Source organism: Candida metapsilosis, assembly GCF_017655625.1.
Source record: "Candida metapsilosis strain BP57 chromosome Unknown scaffold3, whole genome shotgun sequence".
In the NCBI taxonomy this organism is placed as follows: domain Eukaryota; kingdom Fungi; phylum Ascomycota; class Pichiomycetes; order Serinales; family Debaryomycetaceae; genus Lodderomyces; species Lodderomyces metapsilosis.
The window spans coordinates 1017435-1043618 of NW_027138161.1; the positions used below are offsets into that span (position 1 = coordinate 1017435).

General features: G+C 37.7%; 14 protein-coding genes across 14 annotated transcripts; 7 read left to right on the forward strand and 7 right to left on the reverse strand. All coding sequences in view use genetic code 12, as the record gives it.

Moving 5' to 3' along the window:
* Nucleotide 1: 1 nt before the first annotated feature.
* Nucleotides 2-4759, reverse strand: YCF1 (ATP-binding cassette glutathione S-conjugate transporter; the record flags this gene model as incomplete). Its single annotated transcript, XM_067692174.1, has 1 exon — nucleotides 2-4759. The coding sequence occupies one exon, from the start codon at nucleotides 4757-4759 to the stop codon at nucleotides 2-4; it is 4758 nt and encodes a 1585-aa protein (XP_067548579.1).
* A 272-nt stretch (nucleotides 4760-5031) lies between these two features.
* On the reverse strand, nucleotides 5032-7479 carry SEC1 (Sec1p; the record flags this gene model as incomplete). Its single annotated transcript, XM_067692175.1, has 1 exon — nucleotides 5032-7479. The coding sequence occupies one exon, from the start codon at nucleotides 7477-7479 to the stop codon at nucleotides 5032-5034; it is 2448 nt and encodes an 815-aa protein (XP_067548580.1).
* A 557-nt stretch (nucleotides 7480-8036) lies between these two features.
* Nucleotides 8037-10226, reverse strand: YPS7 (putative aspartic endopeptidase; the record flags this gene model as incomplete). Its single annotated transcript, XM_067692176.1, has 1 exon — nucleotides 8037-10226. One exon carries the CDS (start codon nucleotides 10224-10226, stop codon nucleotides 8037-8039), a length of 2190 nt encoding a protein of 729 aa, XP_067548581.1.
* A 911-nt stretch (nucleotides 10227-11137) lies between these two features.
* I9W82_003233 (uncharacterized protein) lies at nucleotides 11138-11698 on the reverse strand (the record flags this gene model as incomplete). The annotated part of the gene is made up of 1 exon (XM_067692177.1): nucleotides 11138-11698. The coding sequence occupies one exon, from the start codon at nucleotides 11696-11698 to the stop codon at nucleotides 11138-11140; it is 561 nt and encodes a 186-aa protein (XP_067548582.1).
* A 556-nt stretch (nucleotides 11699-12254) lies between these two features.
* I9W82_003234 (U6 snRNA complex subunit) lies at nucleotides 12255-12686 on the forward strand (the record flags this gene model as incomplete). The annotated part of the gene is made up of 1 exon (XM_067692178.1): nucleotides 12255-12686. The coding sequence occupies one exon, from the start codon at nucleotides 12255-12257 to the stop codon at nucleotides 12684-12686; it is 432 nt and encodes a 143-aa protein (XP_067548583.1).
* A 342-nt stretch (nucleotides 12687-13028) lies between these two features.
* Nucleotides 13029-14093, forward strand: I9W82_003235 (uncharacterized protein; the record flags this gene model as incomplete). Its single annotated transcript, XM_067692179.1, has 1 exon — nucleotides 13029-14093. One exon carries the CDS (start codon nucleotides 13029-13031, stop codon nucleotides 14091-14093), a length of 1065 nt encoding a protein of 354 aa, XP_067548584.1.
* A 50-nt stretch (nucleotides 14094-14143) lies between these two features.
* Nucleotides 14144-15592, reverse strand: I9W82_003236 (uncharacterized protein; the record flags this gene model as incomplete). The annotated part of the gene is made up of 1 exon (XM_067692180.1): nucleotides 14144-15592. One exon carries the CDS (start codon nucleotides 15590-15592, stop codon nucleotides 14144-14146), a length of 1449 nt encoding a protein of 482 aa, XP_067548585.1.
* Nucleotides 15593-15739: 147 nt separating this feature from the next.
* Nucleotides 15740-16543, forward strand: I9W82_003237 (uncharacterized protein; the record flags this gene model as incomplete). Its single annotated transcript, XM_067692181.1, has 2 exons — nucleotides 15740-15761; nucleotides 15855-16543. 2 exons carry the CDS (start codon nucleotides 15740-15742, stop codon nucleotides 16541-16543), a joined length of 711 nt encoding a protein of 236 aa, XP_067548586.1.
* Nucleotides 16544-17020: 477 nt separating this feature from the next.
* On the forward strand, nucleotides 17021-17815 carry I9W82_003238 (putative serine/threonine protein kinase; the record flags this gene model as incomplete). The annotated part of the gene is made up of 1 exon (XM_067692182.1): nucleotides 17021-17815. The coding sequence occupies one exon, from the start codon at nucleotides 17021-17023 to the stop codon at nucleotides 17813-17815; it is 795 nt and encodes a 264-aa protein (XP_067548587.1).
* An 84-nt stretch (nucleotides 17816-17899) lies between these two features.
* I9W82_003239 (uncharacterized protein) lies at nucleotides 17900-18355 on the reverse strand (the record flags this gene model as incomplete). The annotated part of the gene is made up of 1 exon (XM_067692183.1): nucleotides 17900-18355. One exon carries the CDS (start codon nucleotides 18353-18355, stop codon nucleotides 17900-17902), a length of 456 nt encoding a protein of 151 aa, XP_067548588.1.
* Nucleotides 18356-19921: 1566 nt separating this feature from the next.
* Nucleotides 19922-21604, forward strand: I9W82_003240 (uncharacterized protein; the record flags this gene model as incomplete). Its single annotated transcript, XM_067692185.1, has 1 exon — nucleotides 19922-21604. The coding sequence occupies one exon, from the start codon at nucleotides 19922-19924 to the stop codon at nucleotides 21602-21604; it is 1683 nt and encodes a 560-aa protein (XP_067548589.1).
* A 2-nt stretch (nucleotides 21605-21606) lies between these two features.
* On the reverse strand, nucleotides 21607-24447 carry I9W82_003241 (uncharacterized protein; the record flags this gene model as incomplete). Its single annotated transcript, XM_067692186.1, has 1 exon — nucleotides 21607-24447. One exon carries the CDS (start codon nucleotides 24445-24447, stop codon nucleotides 21607-21609), a length of 2841 nt encoding a protein of 946 aa, XP_067548590.1.
* Nucleotides 24448-24563: 116 nt separating this feature from the next.
* Nucleotides 24564-25175, forward strand: I9W82_003242 (uncharacterized protein; the record flags this gene model as incomplete). Its single annotated transcript, XM_067692187.1, has 1 exon — nucleotides 24564-25175. One exon carries the CDS (start codon nucleotides 24564-24566, stop codon nucleotides 25173-25175), a length of 612 nt encoding a protein of 203 aa, XP_067548591.1.
* A 137-nt stretch (nucleotides 25176-25312) lies between these two features.
* Nucleotides 25313-26173, forward strand: SUI3 (translation initiation factor eIF2 subunit beta; the record flags this gene model as incomplete). The annotated part of the gene is made up of 1 exon (XM_067692188.1): nucleotides 25313-26173. One exon carries the CDS (start codon nucleotides 25313-25315, stop codon nucleotides 26171-26173), a length of 861 nt encoding a protein of 286 aa, XP_067548592.1.
* Nucleotides 26174-26184: the final 11 nt, after the last annotated feature.

The following is a 26184-nucleotide window of genomic DNA, read 5'->3' on the forward strand; positions in this document are numbered from 1 at the left end:
TCTATTCATCTTCAATAAATCCACCTTGTTTACACAATGAATAAAACAACGAATCCTTATTCTTCAACAACTCCAGAGGCTTATCAAATTCAGCAACTTGACCCTTTTCCAAAACCAAAATTCGATCCGAATCCAAAATCGTATTCAATCGATGAGCAATGGTAATAATCGTCTTGTCTTTGAATTCAGTACGGATAGTTTGTTGTAAAATTTGATCAGTTTCAACATCAACTGCCGCTGTAGCTTCATCAAGAACTAAAATGTTTGAATAGTTGAGCTTTAACAACACTCTTCCAAGACACATCAATTGACGTTGGCCAATGGATAAGTTGGTTCCTCCTTCGGTGATTTTGACATCCAACGGCGTTTCAACGCGATCTTTTTCAGCTTCATGAGCGACATCGCGTGGGGAGTCAGTGGTAGCAGCATTGTTGTTAGACTCCTCCTCTTCAACGTCTCTCTCTGCGTACATCTTCTCCACATGTTCTTTCAAATGGGATAATTGTAAAGCATGCCAAATCTGCTCATCCGAATACTCATCATTTGGATCAAGATTGGATCTAATCGTACCTTCAAAAACTTGTGAGTCTTGAGGAATGATACTCAACTTGTGTCTCAAGTCGTATAATCCAATCGTATCAGTTTTAATTCCATCGATATTGATATCACCTTCAAATGCTTCAATGATTCTAAACAAGGCCAAAGTAATTGATGATTTACCAGCACCTGTTCTTCCAACAATACCAATCTTCTCCCTTGGCTTGATATCAATGTTTATATCCTTCAATACTAAATCCAATTCAGGTCTATACTTTGTAGAATAATGTTCAAATTTAATCTCACCATCATGAGGCCAAGATTGAGGTGGACGATGATCAGGAATGATTTCTGGTGCTTCACTTTTCAATCTTGAATATTCCAAACATCTCTCAACTGCAACAATGTTAGTCTCAACTTCAACTGTCATTCTCACAATCCAATTCAACGACTGGGTAATCTGCAAAGCATAAGATACTGACAAACCAACTAAACCCGCAGTAAGACGTCCTGAAGATAATGTAAGAATTGATAATCCAGCAGCTCCAAGAATAATCACTGATCCTAAGAATTCCAACCTCACTGCTAACCATCTATTAGCGTTGATTGCTGGGTTATACGCCTTCATATTTTCATCAACACGATATTGATTTAAAAACTTGAACCTGTCTTCTTTGCCATATGCACGAATTGTCGATACACCAACCAACGATTCTTGGAAATTGGCATAAATGGGCGATCTCGAAACCGAATCCAATCTTCTCAATTCTCTTGATGTACGCAAATAATACTGTTGATAGTAAATGTACAACACCCCCAAAGGTAAGATCAAAAACACAAATTGCCAAGTTGAAAAGGAAATCACAACAATGGTAATGAAAACTCGAACAGTGTTGCTGAAAAACATATTAAACACTCTTCCAATAACTTCATCAATCTTGTAAATATCGTTGGAGAACCGATTCAAGATTCTTCCAATTGGCGTCGTCTCGAAAAACGTCATTGGTGCGCGCATGACACTAACTGCCATCACATTGTGCAATTTCTTTGACCCTTGAATAGTACACAAGATCCAAAGTGAAATATTCTGAATCAATGAACTGAGGGAGTATCCAATACCCAAAAGGAAATAAATTCCAAGATACTTGAGAACATTAGGGTTGTATCCATATCTGGTGTTAATTTCCGACCAATGTTCTAACCAGAAGGTGGAACTCACATTCACCAAGTAGGAAAGGATAATACATCCTAAAAAGATGATGACATTAACTGGACCACAAGCTTTGGCGTATTCAGTATACACTTCCCACTTTACTTTTCCTTGTTCAATGTGCTCTTTTCTAGCTTTGGTATCCTCATCTTCTTCCTCTTCCTCTTGCTCTTGCACTTCAACTTGTTGTTCTTCATCATTAACAAGTAAAGGCTGTTCAGAAGCACGCCGCAAGCTGATAATATCCATATCGCAATCCGAATCCAAATCTTCCCAATTAATATCATCTTTAACTTCATTACCATCAGGGGTCTTACCATTGTCTTCACTTTTATCACTTTTCTTAGTCGATGGAGTCGGCGTTGGTGAGTCCTCCTTCTTCTTACCAAACTCCTCAATCAACAACTTCAATTTCGAATTCTCCTGTTTCATAATATCATCATATGTACCTTGTTCAATCAATCTTCCACCACTAATCATATGCAAATGATCAGCAATACTCAAGACCTTGATGTTATTAGTAGCAAGCACTTTACATTTACTTTTCAAAAGACCCAGTGGACCCAACACATGATCAACTAAATGTCTACCCACATGTTCGTCAACGGCACTCAATGGATCATCCAATAAATAAACATCAGCACGAGCATAAACGGCTCTAGCTAAGGACAATCTTGCCTTTTGACCGCCTGATAACGAGATACCCTTTTCCCCAACTTCAGTTCTGTCACCTTTAGGTAAAATAGCTAAATCGACAGTCAAGGCACACGCTTTCAACACTTGATTATAGAATTCCGCATCGTATACATGCCCAAAAAGAATATTGTCTTTGACAGTCCCATTCATGATCCAGGGAACTTGTGGAACATAGGCTACTTTCCCATGTAATGCCACTTCACCATCCAATTTATACAAATCACCCAACATGGCTTGTATGATTGATGATTTTCCTGAACCAACTTTACCAACAATACAATCCAATTGTCCCTTTTTCGCCAGCAAGTTGATGTTCGATAATGCAACTTTATAATTTTGTTCACCTTTAGCTTTGGACCACAAGAATGTACCATTCTTTATTGACACTGCAACTTGACCCAATTCAGTAGCTGGTGGTAACTTTACCACGGCATTATCTTGCAATTCTGAGCTAGTCAAATATTTGGTCAACCTTCCAACGGCAACTTGCGCTTCCACAATGTTGGTAATCACCATGGGGACAACTGCCAATGGGAACGACAAGAGATTAAACAACGATAATGCTGGAAACACCAAGTCTGTAGATAAACTCTTTTTTTGAGTCAAAACAAACACACCAAATGTAGAACAACTAACTAAAAATGGTGCCAAATTCCAAGTGAAATTTGCCGTTGCCATGAATATACCCATTCTTTTCAAATTCCTCAATTCCAAATCATTACGCACGTAGTTTAATCTATCCAAGTATGGAATTTCCCATCCATACAACTTCAAACTCTTGATATTGTTCAAAATCTCATTAATCAATCTTGATCTCTTATCCTTATACTTCATTTGTGATTTTTGCAACTTCTTTTGTTTTCTAGCAATAGTGGCATTAAGAGGGATCATAATTAACATAATTGCTACACCAGCCCACATTGAGTTTCCAATAAGACCGTGTAATGAGTACAAACAGATGATGATTTGGAACGGACCTGACCATACAATTTGCAAATTCTGCAGCAAATCTTGCAACCTCTGCACATCAACCGACATCAAGTTTACAATGTCACCAGTTGATGATTCTTGCTTTGATTCATTTGATAAGACTAGTGACTTGTCGTATACTGTTGACGTCAATGAACTCTTGATCTTCATTCCGAAATCAAAAGCACGTTGGAAATATTGATGTAAACAAGCAGTTTGGACAATTGAAACCACAAACATTGCCACGGCAATCAATAACCCTTTAGTTAAAGGTAATGGATCACCATGTTTCACCGATTGCGAATAATCATTAACGAACTTAATCAACAATCGCAACAATTGTGGTTGAATAAACGCTAAACAATCCTGAGCTGCCTTGAAAACACCACCAAGAAGAAATTGACCACCAAAAGCCTTTGAAATTGCCCAAAATAACGACTTCTTCCCAGCTGGTTGTTTACTCCAATAATAGTCAAACTCATTCGTTGTATTTGTAGCTTTCAAAGATTGAGGAAGTGGTGGTAAATCCTTTTGAGTTAGGAACTGGATATACCCACGTTTCATCAATCCACCAATCCAATCAAATGTAATTCTCGAAAACACATTGGCACGATCGTATGGGGATACAGATTTAACTCTTTGGGCATAATTGATTGGCTTCATGGGGAACACAGTTTCAATGATCAAAATTGCAAATGAATTGATCGTGACTAAGACAACTAAGATGGCAAAATGCAGATCAAATTGATGACGCAATTGCAAATTGACAATTCTTCCTAGATTCAAAATTATTTGAAATAACCAGTAGAATAAAAGCACTCCATTAGGTATCGTTGACTTAAACTGCTCTAAGTAATGAATACCCAATGCAACAACAGTAGATATGATATTCAACACTAGCGAAGTTTCAATTACGCCACCTTGATGCAATGGATATGCAACAACCAATGCAATTTGAAACACCAATTGAATAGCCACGAGTAATAGCTTGACGTAGAAGCTCCAATCGACTCTATTTGCCACTTTCACTCTCTTGTTCCTTAGATACACCAATTGGTATGATCCAACAAGAATCATGAGTACCGAGGCGAGGCCAAATAGTATACCTTGCAAAAAGCAAGGCGTGAAATCGTTGTATTTATCAGATAACGGACCCCAAGACTCATGTTTCGTTGAGCAGCTGAATATCCTCCATTGAGATATGGATGAAGACGCGGTTGTGAATGCTTCATTGGAGGAATTGTCATTGGCATTGGCATTCGCCACAGCTAACACATTAATCTCAGCAAGCAAATCCCATCGATTGAAAGGATTCCAACTTGTTGAGTAATCAATCTGATGCTCCATTTGTAAAGCAAAGAAACAGTATTCCAGTAATATGCTCTGTTCTATAACTGGAGAAGAACAATAGGCATTGGCCTCCATTTATTTTTTTATATCATGAAATTTAAGCGCCGTTGTGAAGAGAGAGAGAGAGAAAAAAAAAAAGAAAGAAATTTAGATACTTTGTGTCTTGTCTTAGTAAGCAGACTACACATCAATCTCTTCTAAAGGTAACGAATGTAATCCAAGTATGCAGCTATATACAAGCTTATGAAAATAAATATACTCTCTTCCCCTTATTTGAACAATTTTTTAAACCTTGAACGCTTGCCAGAAGAGCCAGACCCTTCGGCTGATCCACTAGGTGGAGGAGTCACTTCAGGAGTACCCGAATTCGTAGCTCTCTTTTTATAATGACCACTACTTCCAGCACCACTTGCACCATTAGCGTATGACCCCGAGCCCTGGTTGATACCATGTGCTTTTGCGTACATTTGCTGTTGCTGTTCAACTTGTTGTTGGAAAGAGGAAGCTTGACCAAATTGAGGCTGTTGTTGTTGTTGTTGTTGTTGTTGTTGTTGTTGTTGTTGTTGTTGTTGTTGCTGCTGTGGTGGTGGAAAACCTGATCCGCCACCTGGCGCAAATGACTGTTGTTGCCTGTTAACTGGTCGGGGTATTCCCCCAGTTCCATCGTTATATAAGAAAGTAGGTATTTCGTCAGTTTTTGCCTCCTTCTCTTTAACTATGTTCAAGTCCAATGCATCGAGAGTCTTATTCAGACTTAGATTCTGCAATCCTATAAGGAAATCTCTAGGTCTTAAAATCAGCTCTGAACCAATGTAAAATTCCTTATTCAATGAACTTGATAATTCGTAGATTGATCGAATTTCACTATACGTGATACCCCCAGCAACATAGCAAAATATACGTTGTTTTGGTCTAATCATGCTACCGCCACCACCAGCATATTTCGACAAGTTTGATGATGACGTACCCGTTTGTGAAGCCCAACTTGCTTTAATTCTAGGGTTTCTTAATGAACCAGACGAGTACAAGTCAGGCTTTTTAGCTCCTGCTGATGCTGATCCCTTTGGTTCATCCACAACCGCTTCATCGTCCAATGGAATATCACGGAAATAAGGAAACCAGTCCCGATCAAGCGAATACTTGGCAACATTTTGCATAATTGTCTTGATTCCTGGGGTGTATCTACTGGTATTGTAAGTCCCTTCATTGTTGATGGTATGGAAATATTGCTTACCAAATGGTTTATCTTTGACATCAGTTTTGAACAACTGGAACCCTAGTTTATCAACATTGTTAAAACATCTCTCCATTAATCCAGTAATATGACGATCATCAACACCAATAAACTTGATCAATTTTTCAAAATCAGCTCTAATTAGTCCACCACGGTAGTATGCGTAGATTAAAATTAGTCTGATCTTATCATTGATATGTAAATCATCTCTTGCCAACAATACAATTAAATCATCATGCAAATGCTTCATCCGTTCACCTTCAAAACTCACCCCATCTGCACAACAAGTTTGTTCAAAATCAGCGGCAAATTCCGCCAATTTCCTCAGGGCATTAATATCAAGACACTTATCAATCAAAGTCTTGTGTAACGTCAACTGTTTTCTCTCTTCATCAAATCCTTTCAAATGAGCAACAATATACATCAAATCTGAGGAAGTATTTGCTTTCGAACGATCAATCATTAATGGATTATTCTTGACCAATTCTGTAATTTTGTTGACAATCAATTCTGAACTTTCAATAATATGCAAATGTCGTAAATTTATCCAATCTTCATCATTTTCATCATCTAAAGTTGCTTCAACGTCGTTCATTTCCCCTCGCTCATTTTCACTTTGGTATCTAAACACCCCTTCTCTTTCCAAATCTTGCACTATATCCATTGCCATGGCTTGATAAGTAAACTCATGCAATAACGGCGCAAACAAGTCAACCGTACGATCAGTAATCAACAATATGGATCTAGTCTTGGCTGATACTTCGGGACTAGGATAGTTTTGATTAGTACGACAATATTCATCCATCTGTATTTGAACTTCATTAGCTAATATTTCAGGTAATCGTTTAGCATCATAATTTCCATCCACAGGTCGATAAAATCGAATAAAAGGGTATTCTTCCATTGAAATCATGACGTTTAGCAAACACTTGGCCGCTTGCTTTATTTGAGGCATGACATAGTCAAACACATTCTTGTTGTAGTAAATAGGCATGGAATTAGGCGTCTTGTCATCGACTAAAAAAACTCTCGTTTCCATTGCATTATATTCAAAATTGATTAAACCAAAGTACTGGAAATACGACTCAACACCAGGATCAGATGAAAACACGTTATGGAAAAATTTATTAGCTTTTTCATCAATACCAACATCTTGATATGCAAATAAAGTAGCTCCATTTTTGTATCTTTTCGTCTTGATATCAGCCATTATACATTTCATATTGTAGATTGTTGGTTCAACCATGTATATTGCTGTCATGTATGTGTTTTTCCTTCGTTCTGAATCAATTAGTTCCACAGAAGCCACTATTCGCAACAATTGTTCCTTGGTGAATGATTTATATAGTATGGGTTCTACTTTTTTATCGATAACCAAGTTATAGATTCCTTTGGGGACTCTTTCTTGGGCAGTTTTGATCTTCGAGTAGATGTAGTCATGTTGGATGTTTATGAGCGAGTTGGGATCCTTGTTTTTAGACATTGATCGTAAAGCAACAGTAGGTTTGAGATGCAGGAGATTTTAATTTGAATAGGTTACTCAGTTAGTGAGATACAGTGGTGATGCAGTGGCTGCTGTTGTTGTGTCTTGGTTTTTCGATTTGAGTTGCTGTCACTCCGTGTGTGTGTTCAAAGTGTCGGCAAAGTCTTTCAATTTTGCTGAAAATGTTGAAATTTTGTTTCTGTTTGTTTCTTAATTTCCTAATTGGGAAGGAAGATGACGGAAAGTAAGGTAGAGGAACCAACGAGCAATGAAAACAGCAAGAACCCACAATGAAGTAATGATAGACTACTGATTACTTATAATCTACAGGTAAAGTTATTGAATAACAAGAAACTGATTCAAGAGGAACGAATAGACGAGTATACGATTTAAGCTTTTTATTTTTAAGGTACGAATACAATTGTCACAACATAGAAATAGACGACACTAAACCTTTGAACATCAAAGTAGAGGTCATGTAATTCCCCTCTGTAGCGTAAAAGCATCTGCTCTTTCGCATCTATTATACATGTACTTTTCTACAACCAGCTCTCTACTCACATCATAATCAAACCCAAACCAAACAATACACAAACCAAACTTACCCATACACTTAAGCAATTTTTATGAAATCCCCCAATACGCACAACCGGTGCATCACCTTTTGACTTTGTTGAGGTTTGACTAAACCGCAACTCTGACGAAGATGCACTAACATTACCCGTATTGACACCAGTAACGAAAATAGAGCCGGATTTGATTAATGCACCACTTAATCTAGCTGGAATGTCTAATGGAATAGTTTGCCCCTGGCCGTCTGATGCATCGGGCGTGACTTCTGAATATGATAATGTGATTCCACTAGTGGCGGTAGTTAGGTTTCCTATATTGGCATATGTCATTGGCGTAGCAAATGGAATTGTTCCTGACTCAATGTAAGCTATGGATGAAGAAACGTTTCTTGATCCTGATGATGATGTCGATGATGATGCTGCTGCTGATGTTGCGGATGTTGCTGCTGGTGGTGGCATTGATGAGAAATTAAATGGTGGAAGCTTGTCATCATCTAGATGAAGTAATTCTGATTCATCAACATGTAGGAACTTATTCCTATTAGCTAAAGCCACCTGTTTCCCATCATTATCAACAACAAGATAAATATGTTTTAAAAATGGCAACCCCAAAGAATTAAACCCAGCAGCGTCAGTTCTCAACACCGTTAAGAAACACGCCTTGTTCCCATTTTCAAATTCTAAATTATACCCCTGATATACAGCATCAACAAGAAACTCACTCAAGGGGATCTGTACCGTTACTTCACCAATAACAAAATCAATTGTTGCATTCCCATTTGACGCTAGGACATCACATTCAACCAACCATCGGTTAGCTTCTGAGCTATAGTATGCATTAGTTTGAATAGCTAGGTTGATGATCACATTAATTGGTAAATATGAATACAATATTCGTGAATCCAACAATACCGGTAACGGTTCATCTTCATTTGATTTTATTGATAAACTTTGTCCTGTGTCAATATTTTCAACTTTGATATTATCCAAATTGATAATGGGTAAGATTAAATTTGCTAAATCGGCATTAGCTGAATCTTGAGTGTAGTTGTAACGTACACCTGAATGAGGAAGCATATCAATTGAATATAGGTCACCAATGTAATATTTTTTATTAACCACCCCAGGAATCAATTGGGCCAAAGCATCATATGAAACGTTTGAGTCTGTAGCAGTTTCAGGATTGGTGAAGTTACTAAACCAAAGGGAATAACTTTGCGATTTGATGATATCTTGCTGCACTAATCGTGATAGGAAGCCATTACCCTTGGGATAACTTGCTAGACCTAATCCACCAACAAACATGTTTGTATTATTCACATTGACAAAGGTGAAATTTGACATTTGGAAATTGTATCCCGAAGTTAAATTAAAGTTAAAATCATCAGTGACAAATTCACCACTAGCTTGAACTTGATTCATATATGGGATAATGTAATCATCGCCATTTTTAATTGAAGAATCACCTACACCCAGTGGTTCTGGCATTTTATCTTGCGATGAGGCTGTGTATACCCCTCGTCTGGCACAATTTGTTGTAAATACAGGTATTTCAGTAACCGATGAAGGTATAGTAGACCCACTCTTCATGGTCTTCAGATATTGACTCAATATACTCCTCTGTGACAGTTGAATTTCTGAACATTGCTTATAATTTTCACCATTCATTACCCATACTTCAGGCTGAATTATATCCAAGCGAAGCCCAATTTGCTGTGACTTTCTCTTATCGGTGTTGTTCAGTTGTTGCAGGTTAGCACCAAATTGAAATTGTGCATTATAGTAAGAATCATCAGATCCAACAGTAAACACCAATTTAAACACTTCCTTGTCTGTTTGGTTTTCAGTTGAGTAGGACGATGAGACAGTACTAGTAGTAGATCTAGAAGTAGAGCTAGTAGTTGTCAGATTGGATCCTGATGACAGCAGCAGTGATTCACTTGTAGATACTCCAGCTGTTGGTGGTCTTGGAGTAGGTCGTGATATTGTAAATGGTGTTATATCGCTTCCACCATGTGAATCTCGTTTGTTTGTATCTGGTATATGAACAGGAATGGGAGTGTTTCTTTGTGGGTCCTTTGGTGTTTTTAGCAGCAGTTCCAGTAGGACCGGTCGTACCAGTGACAATAGCAGTAGTAATATAAGTATACCTGTTATGCAATTGTTGTGAAACATTGTGGTAGTCCTGTTGGATGTCAGTAGAATATGAATCTCTGTATCTAGATCTAAGTCTAAGTCTGTTGTTGTTACAAGTGTTGATGTTGTTATTATTATAGAAAAGTGGTCTTATATTAAAGAACAAGAAAAAATTATAATTATTATCATCACACTGTATATGAGATTTGTATGTAATTATAATAATAATATTCAAAAACCAACCATCACTAATATACTATTCTAGATAAATAGATACTATAATAAGAGTGGTATACTACTTTTAAAAGATACCAACTCTTTGATCCTCTTGCAATGCTTTTGTTAAAACGGGTGACTCGGTATCTTTTCTTTCTGTCGTATAATTAATACACAACAAGCGCGTATGGGAAGTACACGGCAGTCAATGTATATAATAAATTATTATAACCAACTACTACATAAAGAATATGATGACGAATTACGTCATAGCAGATATCGTATCTACTAAAATTTTCCCAGGTGATTACATGCTCAAATGTATCTGTAATGGGTCTAATTATGTGTTTTATAACCCCTTCACTTCATTCAGGAGTAAAAATACAACACATGTTTTGCAACTAGATTACTCATTTTAGGACCGTGACTTTCATTTCCTATAACCTTGTCAAAGAAGAAGTATTAACATTCCTCCCTTTGTCTTTTTTCTTGTAGCTTATTTATTAGATTATTTAGGAATTGCACGAATGACGTAATTGGCTTTTGGGTGCAAAAATTCAAAACTTTATACAAATCATCAAAGAGTATAAACCTACACTCTATACCACAATTCTAGTAGATAGAACACATCACACTGAAGAGTACTTCTAACCGATTCCTGTAGAAAGAGAACTATACACAATCTATAAACGAAATTACAAACCTCCTTCTAAAATACACCTTCCCTCCCTCCCTCACAGCTTCTTATTCAATTGCAAATCAACAGAACAGACATTGATACCATTAGGATTAAACAACTTGCTAATAAAGTCAATATTACTCAAACAATCTTTAACGTCATTAAATCTATTCAAAGAATAATGTAAAATGACAACTAGCTTAATAGTAATCGCTGTAGTTCTATTGAAAATTTCATCAATTGTGGACTGATATTTCTTCAAGTTATCAATCAGTGTTTTAAAATCAGTTAGGGAAATATTGACTCGATAGTGATGAAATCTTGCAACATGTTTTATTGTTTGCGTGTTGGTTTGAATTTGACTAATCCTGTGGCCTTCTTCTGTTTTCTCTTCCTTTTTCTCATCTAAACTTGCAATATCAGTCTCTTCGTCATCTATTAGGACTGAGTACTCACCATTACGATAGATTTGATATTGCATTCGTCTAGCCAAATCATGATATAGACGTAGGTGTTTGACAGTAGACAATGGTAAACAATCATATATTTGTGTTAGAACTTCGTCAGGTAGATCACGTAGTGATAATTGATATTGCAAGTGTTGTTGTATCGGCATTTACTGTGTATGTTGTTGTACTAATTTTTGAGTAAAGCGATATCGGCTATGGGAATCAGTGTTGACTCACGTAAGTGTTTATGTATATATCTGTGAATAATTTGAGATTCGAAAACTGTTGATTACAGAGAGTAATGCTTCTGAAGTTGCCAACCAAGTTGTAGTTATTGTTGTTCAAATGATGTATATGTCCATGTAAAATATAGAATGATATTCTTTCATTTGCCCCAGATTATATTCAGATTTTTAAAATGTAAACTTGTGTCGTGTTATACAAGTTTACGACATTAAAGGAAGAAGAAACAATTTAACGACATTGACAATAACAAAAGAGACAAAAGAACAAAAGAGAGAGACAAAAAAAAAATTCTCTTCAACATAAAGCAGAAATCAAACTTAAAAAACCAATTCAACTTCAAAAAAAGCCAAACAACCATTTGTCGATAAGAAGATGCTTCCATTGTACCTCTTAACATCAGCAAAAAACCAACCCATCCTCGTTGAATTAAAAACTGGAGAAACGTACAACGGGAACCTCACCAACTGTGACTCCTGGATGAATCTAACACTACACAATGTAATTCAAACCAACTCCACCGGTGATGAATTCTTACAATTGCCAGAGATTTACATCAAGGGTATGCATATTAAGTATTTACGTATACCTGATGAAACTATGGATAGGGTTAAAGAGCAACAACAATTGTATCATCAACAGCAACAGCAGCAACTGAATTATCATAACCGTAGTCATAGCCATGGTGGCCATTATGGTGGTGGTGATAATAGAGGTAGGTTTGTGAAGAGAAGAGGAAATGGTGGTGATGGAAGAGATAATAGAGACTTTAACCGAGAAGGTGGAAGAAATAACAATAACAATAATAGTAATAATAATGGTAATGGTTCTGGCTCCAGGGGTAACCGAGATGGTGGTAGAAACAGAGGACAACAAGGTGGAAATAGACCAAATAGCAACCGTCGAAACTGAGTCAACTAACAACAACCAATTTTTATTGATTTTTTTTATTTTATTTTTTTTTTTTGGTGGTACTAGAGTACTAAGCCGAATTGCACGTTGACTGAAACAGATCTGATACATAACACTTGGAAACTATCTGAATTATGTAGTCTGCTGCATAAACCAACTCACATAGAGCAGGAGTACGAAATCTACATTCTGTTAAATAGAAATTCACTTCTTTTGTGCAAAAGCCTCTTAAATACATAAAATATACATTTTCCATACCAAAGAAATTTCAAAAAATCACATAAAACTTTTACCCTCTGTAGCCACCACCTTCTTCCTCTCTAGCAAGGTTACATTGCAAATATGTCTCATACATTCACCCACTGTACAGCAACACCACCAACAATGTCCACTTTGGAACCACCAGCAACTCAACTAGAACCCAAGTTCACAATTATGGATCTACCACCACTTGAGTCAACTGCTAGAGCACTCAGAATATTCTCAAATGACGAAGCATGTGAATGGCAAAAAAACCCATCACTGAAACAACATCACGACCGAAACCATGACGAGCATCATCACCACCACCACCACCACTATGACGATTTTCACCACCACGATCACAATGACCGCGAGCTGCATCTCTACCATAGACGTGAACGACAAAGACACCGTACGAAATCGAGCACCTCAAATTTGAAAAACAAAGTTCTTCCAACGAGACCAATATCACGAGGATTATTCAAGGGGTATAATGATATGCGTCGATTCAACTGCTTTTCCAAACAATGTAATTTAAACCTTGATGCGTTTAGAAACTGTCTGTATTGTCGACATATCCCATACATTTCCTCACCATTGAAAGATATTGAGTATATGCAAAAAGAAGATTCCTTTTACGTCAGTGACGAGAGGGTGGTTGCTCAACTGGATGAGAATGGACCTTGGGTAGACAGCAATATTAAATTTGACAACGAAAATGAAAAGTACGACGCATTCAATGATTACCTTTGTCGATGGAAGCAACAACAAACGATTTCTAAAATTAGATTACCTCCACAAGGTCTGGGTTTCATTGTTCCTCGCGACAAGACAAAGCTGCAACAACAACAGCCACACCCCTTTCTTGAATCACATCCATCAAGGTCTATTTCCAATACATTGGAGGTAACATCTGGAAATACAAGACGGACATCACTTGAACAACATCCAAATAAGATATTCACCACGATTTGCGCGAATCATACCAACAATGACAAGGAAGATCTGAGTCACAGCAACAAGTCATATGGAATGATTGATCTTTTGAAAAGCTCCGACTTCCAACTCAAGCAGAAATTCATTGATATCAGGAACAAACTGGGTCGGAAAGTGACGAAAACTCAACGATCAAGTTCAGCTCCAGCTTCAGATAGTTCTATTTAAAACAATAATCTCTTTCTTATTCTCCTCTCCCTCTTAATCTTCTCCTCCTGTTACTTCAAATCAGGCAAGGTCCAACTTCGCAAATCAGATCTATACCGATCTTCATTAATCAACCCATTCAAATTCCTATACCCACTGCTATTCTTTTCATCTTTTTCAATTTGAGTGTCGTAAAATTCCTTCAATTTCAAATTACACCCATATGGATTATCTGGATTGTCGAAAATATCATCAATACATTGATTAGGTGAATAGTCCAAAAGTGGGTACAATGCTGGGTCCCAATTACTTTCAAGAATCTTGATGTAAAGGGAGTTGATCATGGGGTCCATTGCAATGTGACGATTGATTCCAGAGACAAAGTTGCCATTTTGTCCTAGGGCAGCATTACCGTTGTGTCCATTCAGGTTTGGCAGTTGGGATGACATTACCAGGGATACGTCTGATGATTGTGCCACTAGTTTGATCAAATCTTGATTGTTCATGTTTTTGATGTCATCGATTTGTTTCCCATCTAGTGATATGTTTGAAGATGCCGACAGTTCAGCTGAGCTTCCTTGGTTAAACATAGCACGATGGTTACGTGAGCCAGCGGGCTGCTGCTGCTGCGGAGGAGGAGGCAATTGTACCCTCTCATTAGTTTCAGATTGTGGTGTAGTTGGTGATGATGGTGCTTGTTTTGGTGATCCTTGATTATCGTCACTACTTCCCTCATTAAAAATATTGCTTATTCCATTAAACACATTCTTCCGTTCAAATTGTGGCACATTAAATGTAGTGCTGCGCTTTTTTGTTTGATGAAGCCCATCTCTCAATGCAGTTGATGATGACGCAACACTACTGTTGTTATCCTGAATTTGTAATTGAGTATGGAAATCAAAGTTTTCGGGCAATTCAGTAAGTCCAATGGTTAAATTTAAGATTGAATTGACTTTTGAATCATCAAGCAAATACTTTAAATTAACTGGATCTTCAAAGTTTAAATACTCAGCTAAATTGACATCTAATCGACCCAATGGGATGATTATTTTCTCATCTCCTCCATGTCTATCATCATGAACATAATATACTTTAAGTGACAAATACTTGTTGCCAATCAACCGACTCTTTTTACTTTTCACACTAAATTTCAAATTACATGTAAGTTTGTAGTTGAAATTACACTTGAAATTATGCAATTTCTTCAATGATGTTGTTGTTGAAACATGCCCTGAAGAGCTTTTAGCTTGAGACACTTCTTTGTTGACAGTTTTACCTGCTTTTGAATCAAGCTTACTTAGGAAAGAGCGTGCTGGGTTTGTTGGTGAAGAGTTCCCATTTGATGATAAGTTTGTTGATGAAGTATCTTTTGTTGGTCCATTGGAGTGCTTGTGCAAATGTTTTTGTTTTGAATCACGGATTGATACCTCAATATAGCAAGCCCCGTTGATTTGGGGGACATTCGTGAGTTCATTGATGGTGAGTTCTAGAGCGAACTTAGGCTTTGATGAAGAGAACATGTGGATGGGCAGTACACTTTGCTGAAGGATATAGAGGAGATATGGAATTAGTTTTTGTTTTATTTCCGGATGAGAGTTTTGATTGCTGGTGATAATTACGATTACATAATACACCTAGCACCACCAAATACAGTGAAGTGGCATCCAATGGATAGATCAACAATCAACAGTACGTCCATTACATAGTACTCATCTGCTACGCTACTAACATTCCAAGATCTACGATTCGAAATTATCACAAGCACCTCCCTCAATCAATTAGAACAGATCCAAAATGAATTCCAAAACCTCATCAATTCACAAGCGTCAGAAACAAGTTATTCAAAGAAATTGGAGAGCGAAAATGTCAATTATATACTTAAACTCATCCAATCCAAACAGAATCAACTTAGTAAAGTGAGGTTTGAATTTGTGGGAGAGCCACAACTTCCATCTCACATTAGTGCACCCCAACATGATTCGAAAGTGTTTTCCAACCTAAACTCCAAATCAATATCTGTGATTGATCAAGATTTCAAATTGAATTCAGACCATATTTACATTGTTGAGTTCTCAAATAGCTTTGTTTCACTTGAATCGCAATCGATGAATTTACAAAATGGACAGGATTGTATATGCCACTTACATTCGGCTGGTCCTATATTCATACATGATGCAATCAACTGTATATTTGTCCTCTCGTGTCATCAAGTGAGACTACACCAGATTAGAGACTCTATAGTGATTGTGAATAACAGGGAAAAGGGGAACCCCATAATTATCGAAAACTGTTCCAACTTGCATATTAATGATGTTGATGTGGATGACTTCAATCATCCTAGTAAATCTACAAAGAGCCCAAACTTTGATATCCTACCGAGTGATAAAGTCAAACAGATTCAGGAACAAGTACAAGATACCAGTTTGTGCGACGTAAACTCATGTGTGCGTCGATTGATACAACTTTCCTGACCATTGAAGGATGTCATTGTAGGGTAGTATAGCTTGTGTATAAATCGATGACGTTTTTTAAACTAGAGGGTAGCATAGCTTTGAAATGGTGGCATCTGTAAACACGTTGCGCTCTTGAAAAACGCTACCCAAAGAATTGACTCGCCCGATTGTAAACAGACTGGCAGAAACATTCACCATATTCAAATCATCTGGCCGTCAGAAACCACGACCATGGACCTTTTATCATCCATCTTTGGGACATGTCTTCCCTGCCTTCCCTCAAGTCCCACAATAAAATTCAACAATGCTAGCTACAAAATAATAAAACTTCTCGGTGAAGGAGGATATTCCTATGTTTACCTTGTCCACCTGTCTTCACAAGCACCTTATGCCTTGAAACAGATCAACTGCCCTTATGGAACACAGGATGAGACGTACAAGAATGCGATGCGAGAGATTAAGAACTACCATAGGTTCTCAAACACACCTTATATCATGCAATCGATTGATGAATCAATTGTTAACAATAATGGAGTAAGGTACGTATATATCCTCCTACCATATTTTACTAGATCTTTACAAGATATCCTAGTAGAAAATGTTCTCAATGGGACCAAGATGGAAGAAGTGGAGATTTTGAAAATTTTCATAGGTGTTTGCCGTGGGTTGAAAATCATGCATAATTATAAACAAGTTGCTAGAAACAGATTAGATGACGGTGATGAAGAGGAAGCTTTATTACAAGATGAAGAAGATGTAGAGCCAGTTTCAACTGCAACGGAAGCTACTGAAATGAACGAGTTGGTGCCCTATGCACATCATGATATCAAACCAGCTAATGTGATGATATCAGCAGAAGGATTACCAGTATTGGTGGATTTAGGCTCATGTTCAAGAGCGAGATACAATATAAAAACTAGACAGCAGGCCCTAGCGTTGACAAGCTTTGCTCAAGAGCATTGTACGTTGCCATATAGAGCACCAGAGTTGTTGGATGTTGCTACTGGATCACAAATTACTGAATCGACGGATATTTGGTCTTTAGGTTGCTTGTTGTACAGTTGTTGCTTTGGGTATTCACCATTTGAGAAATTGGAGATTGAGCAAGGTGCCAATTTACATGTTGCTATTGGTCTGGGAAGATATCAAATACCAAAAGGTAATAATGGGTATAGTAAAGAATTGATTGGGATGATTAAAAAATGTTTAAAAGTGAATGCTTCTGAGAGGCCAACTGCTGATGAATTACTAGATGCGGCCTTAGATATTAGTGGTAAACTAAGTGTGTAACATTAGAGTAATAAATGGAATCAACAACAATTGCAAAACGGGATATCAAATTGAATTAGCTATATAAAGTGAGTTAACTTAAGCTCATGATTTAGTATGTGCAGGAGGTGGTCCTTCAGGTCGAGAATAATCTCCACCAACATCGTACTCCTGCTCTCTCGAATAATATCCTTGCTGACCACCGGCACCAGCTCCTCCTGCGGTTGGACCATAGCTAGAATAACCTTGATTACCATAATTACCATAATTGTCATACCCACCAGCTTGTGAAGTTTGTGGTTGTTCAGGAGGGATGTATCCTTGTTGTGGTTGCTGGTTTTGGTAGTATTGCTGGTTCAGCTGTTGTGGTGGGTAGTATACACTACCCTTTGATCTCCTTCTCCTTAAGCAAAACATAATCAACATGAATAAAACAGGTACCAATACTAAAAGCCATAATAACCATCTCCAACGGTGCCAACCACTGTTGTAGTTGTTGTAGTTATTGTAGTAGATTCTTTTGAGAATATCAACGTGTGTTTCTTCTTTTGGAATGATCATGGCTTGTTAATTTTAGAAGAAAAGTGGTGCTAAACGAGTAATTCTTTTTTTGTTTTGGTTTGAATGTGGTTCTTTTGGTCTCTTCAGTTGGTTTTTGTTTTTTTGTGTTAACAGCAAGCAAGTCGGTGTTTGCTCTGAATTTCAGTTACATCTTTCTACACATACAAACTTTATAACAATTTCAGGTACAGTTTCATAGCAATGTGCGGCGTATGCTACTGTTCTATTCAAGAAGTTGACTCACAAGTATTGCTGTATAGCTTGTATTGATAACCTAATTGTAAGTATGGTTTTCCAACACTATTAAAGTACCTGCATTTACCTATGATGTCATTTGTGTCACATCTTTTTTTTGTTCTCCATAATATGCAGCGAGGCTGAGACAATAAGAAATCTTTATACTATTGTGACTCCCACATGACAGCTTAAATATCTTGAAGGTGCACGATTAAGGTCTCCTGCTGTATATACCTTGAAAATGGTCCCCATGGAGCCAAATGGTAAATATAAAGTATTAGTTGACTCTTTTATTCCCAAGAAAAACCCAATTGTGTGTTTTCTCCTGCTCGTAGTCAGGTCATTCTTCATATGATAAAAGCACACTTACCAGAATATTAGGTTTGTACAACTCTTACCTATCATTACTATTATAGGACATCTTTTGAATAAGAGACCCTTCGTTTTGTTAACCACATGTGGTTCTTTATTTATTTATTAATTGTCAGTGGATGCGGTGATGAAATGACTCATGATTACTTAATAACGGATACTCGCCATGAATCGAGTTCACTATCCCTCAGATAAATCACCTTATAGAAACCAAAAGAAGCGTTCTGCGGTCGAAAACAAATACGACAAAGTGTGGTTCTCTATGAGACTTAGTTAGCTCTCGTATAGTGAATTGACACAAAACGTAAATTTCTAAATATCAACAAAGTAAAACCTGAAAAACCATCAACAGATTAATTGATTATTTGGACATGCTTTCATAAAACCCCGTGGCATTCACATTCCACTTAACAGAATCACGTCTCCAAATACTAAAGAGAGGAGAGTTAGGCCGTGTAGCCACAACTGTGGCTTTGAGGTGACTTCTTGGCGTTCACTTTATTATTCAAGAAAAAGCTTATCTTTTCATTGCAAATATTGGAATATATTATAACGCTGCTTCTTGGTTGTCACATGATCAGAGGTCCAAAATGGTGCGATTAAGGCGTTTGACACCGATGGGACTATGGCTGATGATTGTCGACAAATCAGGCTCTACGAAGTACTCTTCGGCAACGTATGCTGAACTACCATTAAACACTGGTTGATAATATGTCGCACCTTTCCATTTCAGTGCGCATTGATGCTCTTACGTGCTAAACTGCTATTTGCAGTTATTCCTTTAATTTCTACAGCTGCTGACGAATTTGGGTTCCACAATTGCAAACTCTTGGCGAGAGTAATTTCCACGAATACCCTTTGACTTCACTCGATGCTACTGACCCACAGTAAGTACTATAAATTGTCATCGAATGTCTCTGAAATGAACGTGGCTACAACAAATACAACAGTATCACAATGAGATCAAAAAGTGACGAGATTAAACAAGGCATTACATCACTGCCTGTTGAGGAAAAGGTTCCTGGTGACGGAACTTTAGTGTCAGAAGTTGACACTACAAAGGAGGAGCAGTTTTCAATCATTGCTGAGTCGGTCCGCACCACTACGTCAAACCCATTCGTTGACCCAGCCATTGCTCAGTATTACAGAGAGTTGTATGATAAAACAAGTTACGAATGTCGCACGCACTTTGATCCTGACTTTGAATGGACTGAGAAGGAAGAAAAGAAGGTGGTGTCCAAGTTGAATGTGAGAGTTGCTCTTGCTGCCTGTATCATGTTTGTTGCTTTGCAGATTGACAGAACAAACCTTCATCAAGCTGTTACTGATAACTTTTTACAAGATTTGGGGTTAACAACAAATGATTACAACGCAGGAAACACGATCTTTTATGTTGCCTTTTTGCTTGCTGAAATTCCATCACAGATGATTTCAAAACGACTTGGACCGGATATTTTTATCCCTATTCAAATATGTGCATGGAGTATCGTTGCAATGAGTCAAGCTGCACTCAGTGGAAAAGCGTCGTTTTACATCACGCGTGGCTTGATTGGTGCTATTGAAGGAGGATTTATTGCTGACCTTGTTTTATGGTTATCTTACTTTTTCACCAGTAAAGAGTTGCCAATTAGACTCTCTTGGTTCTGGTCCACATTGACAATTACTCAAATTTGTATTGCCCTTGCTGCTTTTGGTATCTTACGGTTGAGGGGAGTTTTTGGCTGGCCCGGATGGGCACATCTCTTCCTCTGGGAAGGGCTATTCACCTTGTTAATTGGTCTTGCTTCCTTTTACATGATGGTTCCATCAGCTGTGCAAACAAAGAACTGGATGCACCCAAAAGGTTGGTTTACCGAACGTGAAGAGAAGATTGTTGTGAATCGTATTCTCCGTGATGATCCAACTAAGGGTACAATGCATAACAGACAAGCAATTTCGTTGAAGATGTTGTGGGTTTGTCTTTCTGATTACGATTTGTGGCCGTTGTATGCAATTGGAATAATGGCTTATATTGGTCACTTCACTTTTGGCTCATACTTTACGTTAATCACACGACAACTTGGATTTAATACTTTTGATACAAATTTGTTGACCATCCCTGCTTATGTTTTATACATTTGCAACCTTCTTGGGATTACTTGGTTGTCGGAGAGGCTAAACGATAGAGCTTACGTATCATTGATAGCTCCGGTCTATGGTGCCATCACACTAGGAGTTGTCAGGTTCTGGTCAGGAAGTGGAATCAAGGTATGGGAAAGCTTTGCTTTAAACACAATCTATTACGCCATTCCATATATCCATGCAATTCTCGTCTCATGGGTGTCACGAAACTCAAACTCAGTTCGCACAAGATCCATCTGTTCGGCGATGTATAATATGGCTGTGCAAATGGGATCAATTATTGCTCAGAATGTGTTTCGTGAAGATGATAAACCATTGTATAGACGCGGGTTGTTGCAGTTGTGGTTTATCACTTTAGCCACGATTCCATTACTTTTGTTGACAAAGTTTTACTATGTGTGGAGAAACAAATCAAAGGCAAAGATTTGGGACCAAATGACAGAAGACGAAAGAGCTGAGTATATTCGAACCACAACAGATGATGGAAATAAGAGGTTAGATTTTAGATTTGCTCATTAGATTTATCCCTGATACATATCCATAGCTAGCTTGAACAACTCTTCTATAAGATCCAACACCTTTTGAGCTTGTTCTCTGACAAATATGTCATTGTCAGTTGATGCAACATATTTCAAGATAGTAACCACTTTCTCTCTATACTTTTCAGGAAACTCAACCTTATCAGTCTCAGACGTACCTAGTATCAAATCTTGAATCAACACCACGGCAGCTCTTCTCATGATGGCTTTATCATTCTCAGTTTCCAAGTTTAGAATACCAATTGCGCAATCCAATGCATCTTCCAAATTGCCAAGCAATCCAATTGGATTAACCTTGCAACACATTCCCAATAATGACATCGCCGACATTCTAACTCTTACATCATCTTTATCATGTTGGCGAATAATGGATAGCGTTGATTCCACAATGAGATTAGCTGAAGCTCCTTGAAAAGTTTCATTTGACACTTGGATATAACGTAGAATTACTTCACCAATTCTGAGTCTCTCATCTAGCTCTGTTTCTCTGTTTGTGTATAGCTCACATAACGTTTTAAGTACAGTTGGCTCATCCCATTCAATCAAGCTCTCCAATCCCTTAATCACATTTAAATACACAAAAGGTTCAGAATCTTTCAACTGTACTAAATGCAAATTAATAACAAAGTCTAAGGAAATAACTTCGCTTTTGGATTCAATCAACTGACGCAAGAGGTAGAGACCATGTGCTCGAATGGGTGCCAATGGATCATTCAAGCTGGTGATTGCTCTACTCAAGGTCAACTTTTGAGCATCAATAGGATTGGTAACTGGGATATCGCCACTTAGTATATCCGTGATTCTTGACTCTAATGCACGAGCTGATTGGGCAATACTCTGATTCAGTAACTGCTTCGACAAATTGGACAAGGAAGATTTGATCGCAGACAATTGCTCAGTACATTTATCATCGATCACGACATCGTTTTCAGATAAAATTGCCGAAAGTAACTCCAACAAGACTGGTAAAATTTCTTCACTCTCATCATCTTCATCATCAGAATCCATGTCATCATCCTCTTTGTCAAATTTAGAATTTAGAAAGCTTTGCACAATAGCCAACATCTCGGAAGGAGTTCTTGCTAAACTCTCTTTAAATTTCTCTCCAATACTTTCCAACAACTTCAAGTCAACCAACTTGAGAAATGGACTTTCCTCACCGAGCAAGTTGCCTCCCGTGAGCCATTGCTTCAATATCCTAATGAAAAGTCCTTGCACTATATCGTCGTCGACATTTTCCAATAATGTAATAAAATTCGTACATGCGAAATCCAAATCAATAATAAACTTGTTAACTTTGAATTCTTTACTCTCTGATGAGAGCTCGTTCTTAGTAGCTTCAATCTGCACCAAGTTATATGGCCCAGTTGCATATTTCCAATCACCACCATCAAAGCACAAGTTTTTTGCTATAAGGTCAACACCGGCTAAATCCTTTGAGTCGAATTCCTTCATAACGGTAAAGTATGTCGTCAATATGTTGGAAATAACCTCTACTGACTTCGCATTCCTCTTTAAGAACAAGTAGTAACCCCAAATTGGAATTGTAATTGGTGCCATGACCGCCTTGTAAAAATCGGGTTCCAAGCCTTTTCGGGATAGGGATAGTAATACATTGACTTCGTTATTCAATTCAGCTTCAGTAACCAATACACCCTGTTTATCTGCTTTAGGATTAAAGTTGTTCCAAACACGTTTCAAGAAAAAGTCTTGAACCACTAATGAATTTTTGTTCCAAAGTTTTTCAAGAACATAAGCAACACAGGAAGTGACAGTGGGTCGATTTATATTAACTAGCAAGTCGTAGCTTTGGTTTCCTATGGAAGTGAAATAGTTAACGGTGTTTACAGACTTTGGTTTCAGCAAGACAACGTTAGCAACGTGATCAAATCTTGATATGTCAATCTCATCTTGGTCACGTATACCCAAAACGTATTCAATAAGGGAAAGCAACCCATCTTTTCGAGGAGCGTTATAGGGAAGTAGCTGTAAACGATCAATGACAAACGTTTTAAAGTAGTTTGGTGATGGTGATGCAAGTAAAAGAGAATATACTTGAAACGATTCAAATGTGTCTGGAATCTTTTCAACAATGGGAAACTCGTCAATATACTTCTTGTGCTCCATGTTTGGAATCGTCATTAAAGCAATTGTAACTGTGATAAAGTCTGATAATCCTGACCCCTTTCTGAGTAGCTCGGTTACATCAGATGGTGTTTGAAAGAGCACAAAAAGCTTATCGTAAATAAGCTTTAGAAGCAGCACAGCAGTATCAGCTTCTGTAAGTTTATCAATTTTCAATGGCTTTCTCAGGCTTGCCTCTTTTAAAGTACGCTTTTCAAATGGTATACCAATGTGAAACACATTCAAGGCAGGATAAACTCCATGAATGATGATGGTGTTTACAAGTTTGCTAAAAGTTTTCACATCATGTAGTGAGATTGCAATTATGGACTTGTCTCTGGATTCCAATGAGTATTTTTGGATGTCTAGTAGCTGATCAAGCAAGTATCTTATCACTCGCAATCGTGAATCACCAGCTTTTTCCTCGAATATTCGTTCACTAAGAAGATCCAATGTTAGCTGATCGTAAGGTAGATCTAGTAATGTTTCCAATTGCTCGAATAAGATGTCAATAGGCTTGTCTCTCTTGAATTGGGGTTTATTGAGTCCCTTTCGTTGAGGATACACTTCATCAGCCGATCGTCTAATTGTTTTCTTCTTTGTGTCTTCAAACGGGTTCTTCTTGGCCTTGACGGGTACAGAACGAGGGCTTTCCTGAGTTAAACTGTCATCCGGAAGTTCTTCAATCTTGGGTGCCATGATGAAAGTGATTACTATTTTGCCATTTTCATAATATGCAGTCTCTCGCGATGATATTTATAAATTTTTCTCTTCTAACCTTCGCAAGTAGAGAACACATAAGTATCCCACCAAGCATGTCGTCGGAGGATAAACTAACCCAAGAGGAGATGGACATTATCTTGTCTGAAGTTAGAGCTGGTGAGCTCGAATCATTGAAGGAGATATTTGAAGAAATACCAAAAGAATCGATACTAGACATCAAAGATGATATGACATTGGCTACTCCAATTCATATGGCTGCTGCAAATGGACATTTAGAGACACTTCGGTACCTTCTTTCTATAATACCTAAGGAAGACGCAATAAGTCTAACGAAGGCAAAGAATGAGACAGGAAATACAGCTTTGCATTGGGCGGCATATAATGGACATTTAGAAGTTGTTAAGCTCCTCGTTGAAGAGTTTGACGCTGACGCATTTGAAAAAAATGAAGCAGGTCATGATTCGATATATGAAGCAGAGAATAATGGTAAAGTTGATGTAGAGAATTGGTTTTTGAAAAAATACGCCCCTGAAGAGGATTTCAAAGTTGAGGAAGATGGTGAGAATACAAAGATTAGTTATCAACCAGGTAAAGAAAGTAAATTAGCTGATGATAATGCTAGAGATGCTGCTTTTGCAGCAAAAGTTGCCGAACAGGATGGTAAACTGATTGAGAATTCAACTGCTAGCTTATCTCTTGAATAAAGATTCAATATAGACTTCTCTTCTCTTAGTCATAATGTCGCATAAAGTTTTTTAATGTCATAAAAAATTTTTCAGTTTTATAAAAAAAAAGCAACACTCTGAACGCCCTTCATCAGGAACTCACCAGTTACACCAAAATGTCTGATTTAGGCTTTGATCCATCCTTGAAAAAGAAAAAGAAAGTGAAGAAGCCAGTCGATGGCGCATCTCCAGCTCCAGAAAGCAGCGAGTCAACGCCAGCACCAGATTCTGTTGATGACCTATTTTCCGGAATGAAAAAGAAGAAGAAATCATCAAAGAAGTCTGACAACTCAGTAGAGAAGTCCAGTTCACCAAGTGCAGATGTTGATGTGACTGCCTCTTTGGGCGACTTGACCTTGAAGAAGAAGAAAAAGAAGAGTACCAAGAATTTGGATTTGAATGACTTTGAACAACAATTAGAGAAAGCAGGAATTGAAGATACGAGTGATCAGATAGAAGATGAATCCAACACCAGTAAAGTATCTCAAACCGAGGCTGGTTTATCATACAAGGAATTGTTGACCCGATTTTTTGAAATTTTAAGAGAAAACAACCCCGAACTTGCTGGTGAAAGATCCGGACCTAAATTCAGAATCCCTCCACCTGTATGTCAAAGAGAAGGTTCGAAAAAGACTATGTTTGCCAATGTTCAAGAAATTGCCACTGTCTTGCAAAGAAACCCTGAGCATTTAATACAATTCTTGTTTGCTGAATTGGGTACTTCAGGTTCCATTGACGGTGAAAAGAGATTGATTTTGAAAGGTAAATTCCAACCAAAACAAATGGAGAGTGTGTTGAGAAGATACATTATTGAATATGTTACTTGTAAAACATGCAAGAGTATGAATACTGAATTGAAGAGGGAAAGTGCCAATAGATTGCATTTCTTGAGCTGTAAAGCATGTGGTTCGACAAGATCAGTCTCCTCTATCAAGACTGGTTTCCAAGCCCAAATTGGAAGGAGAAAGAAGTTTTAGAATTTTCCTGT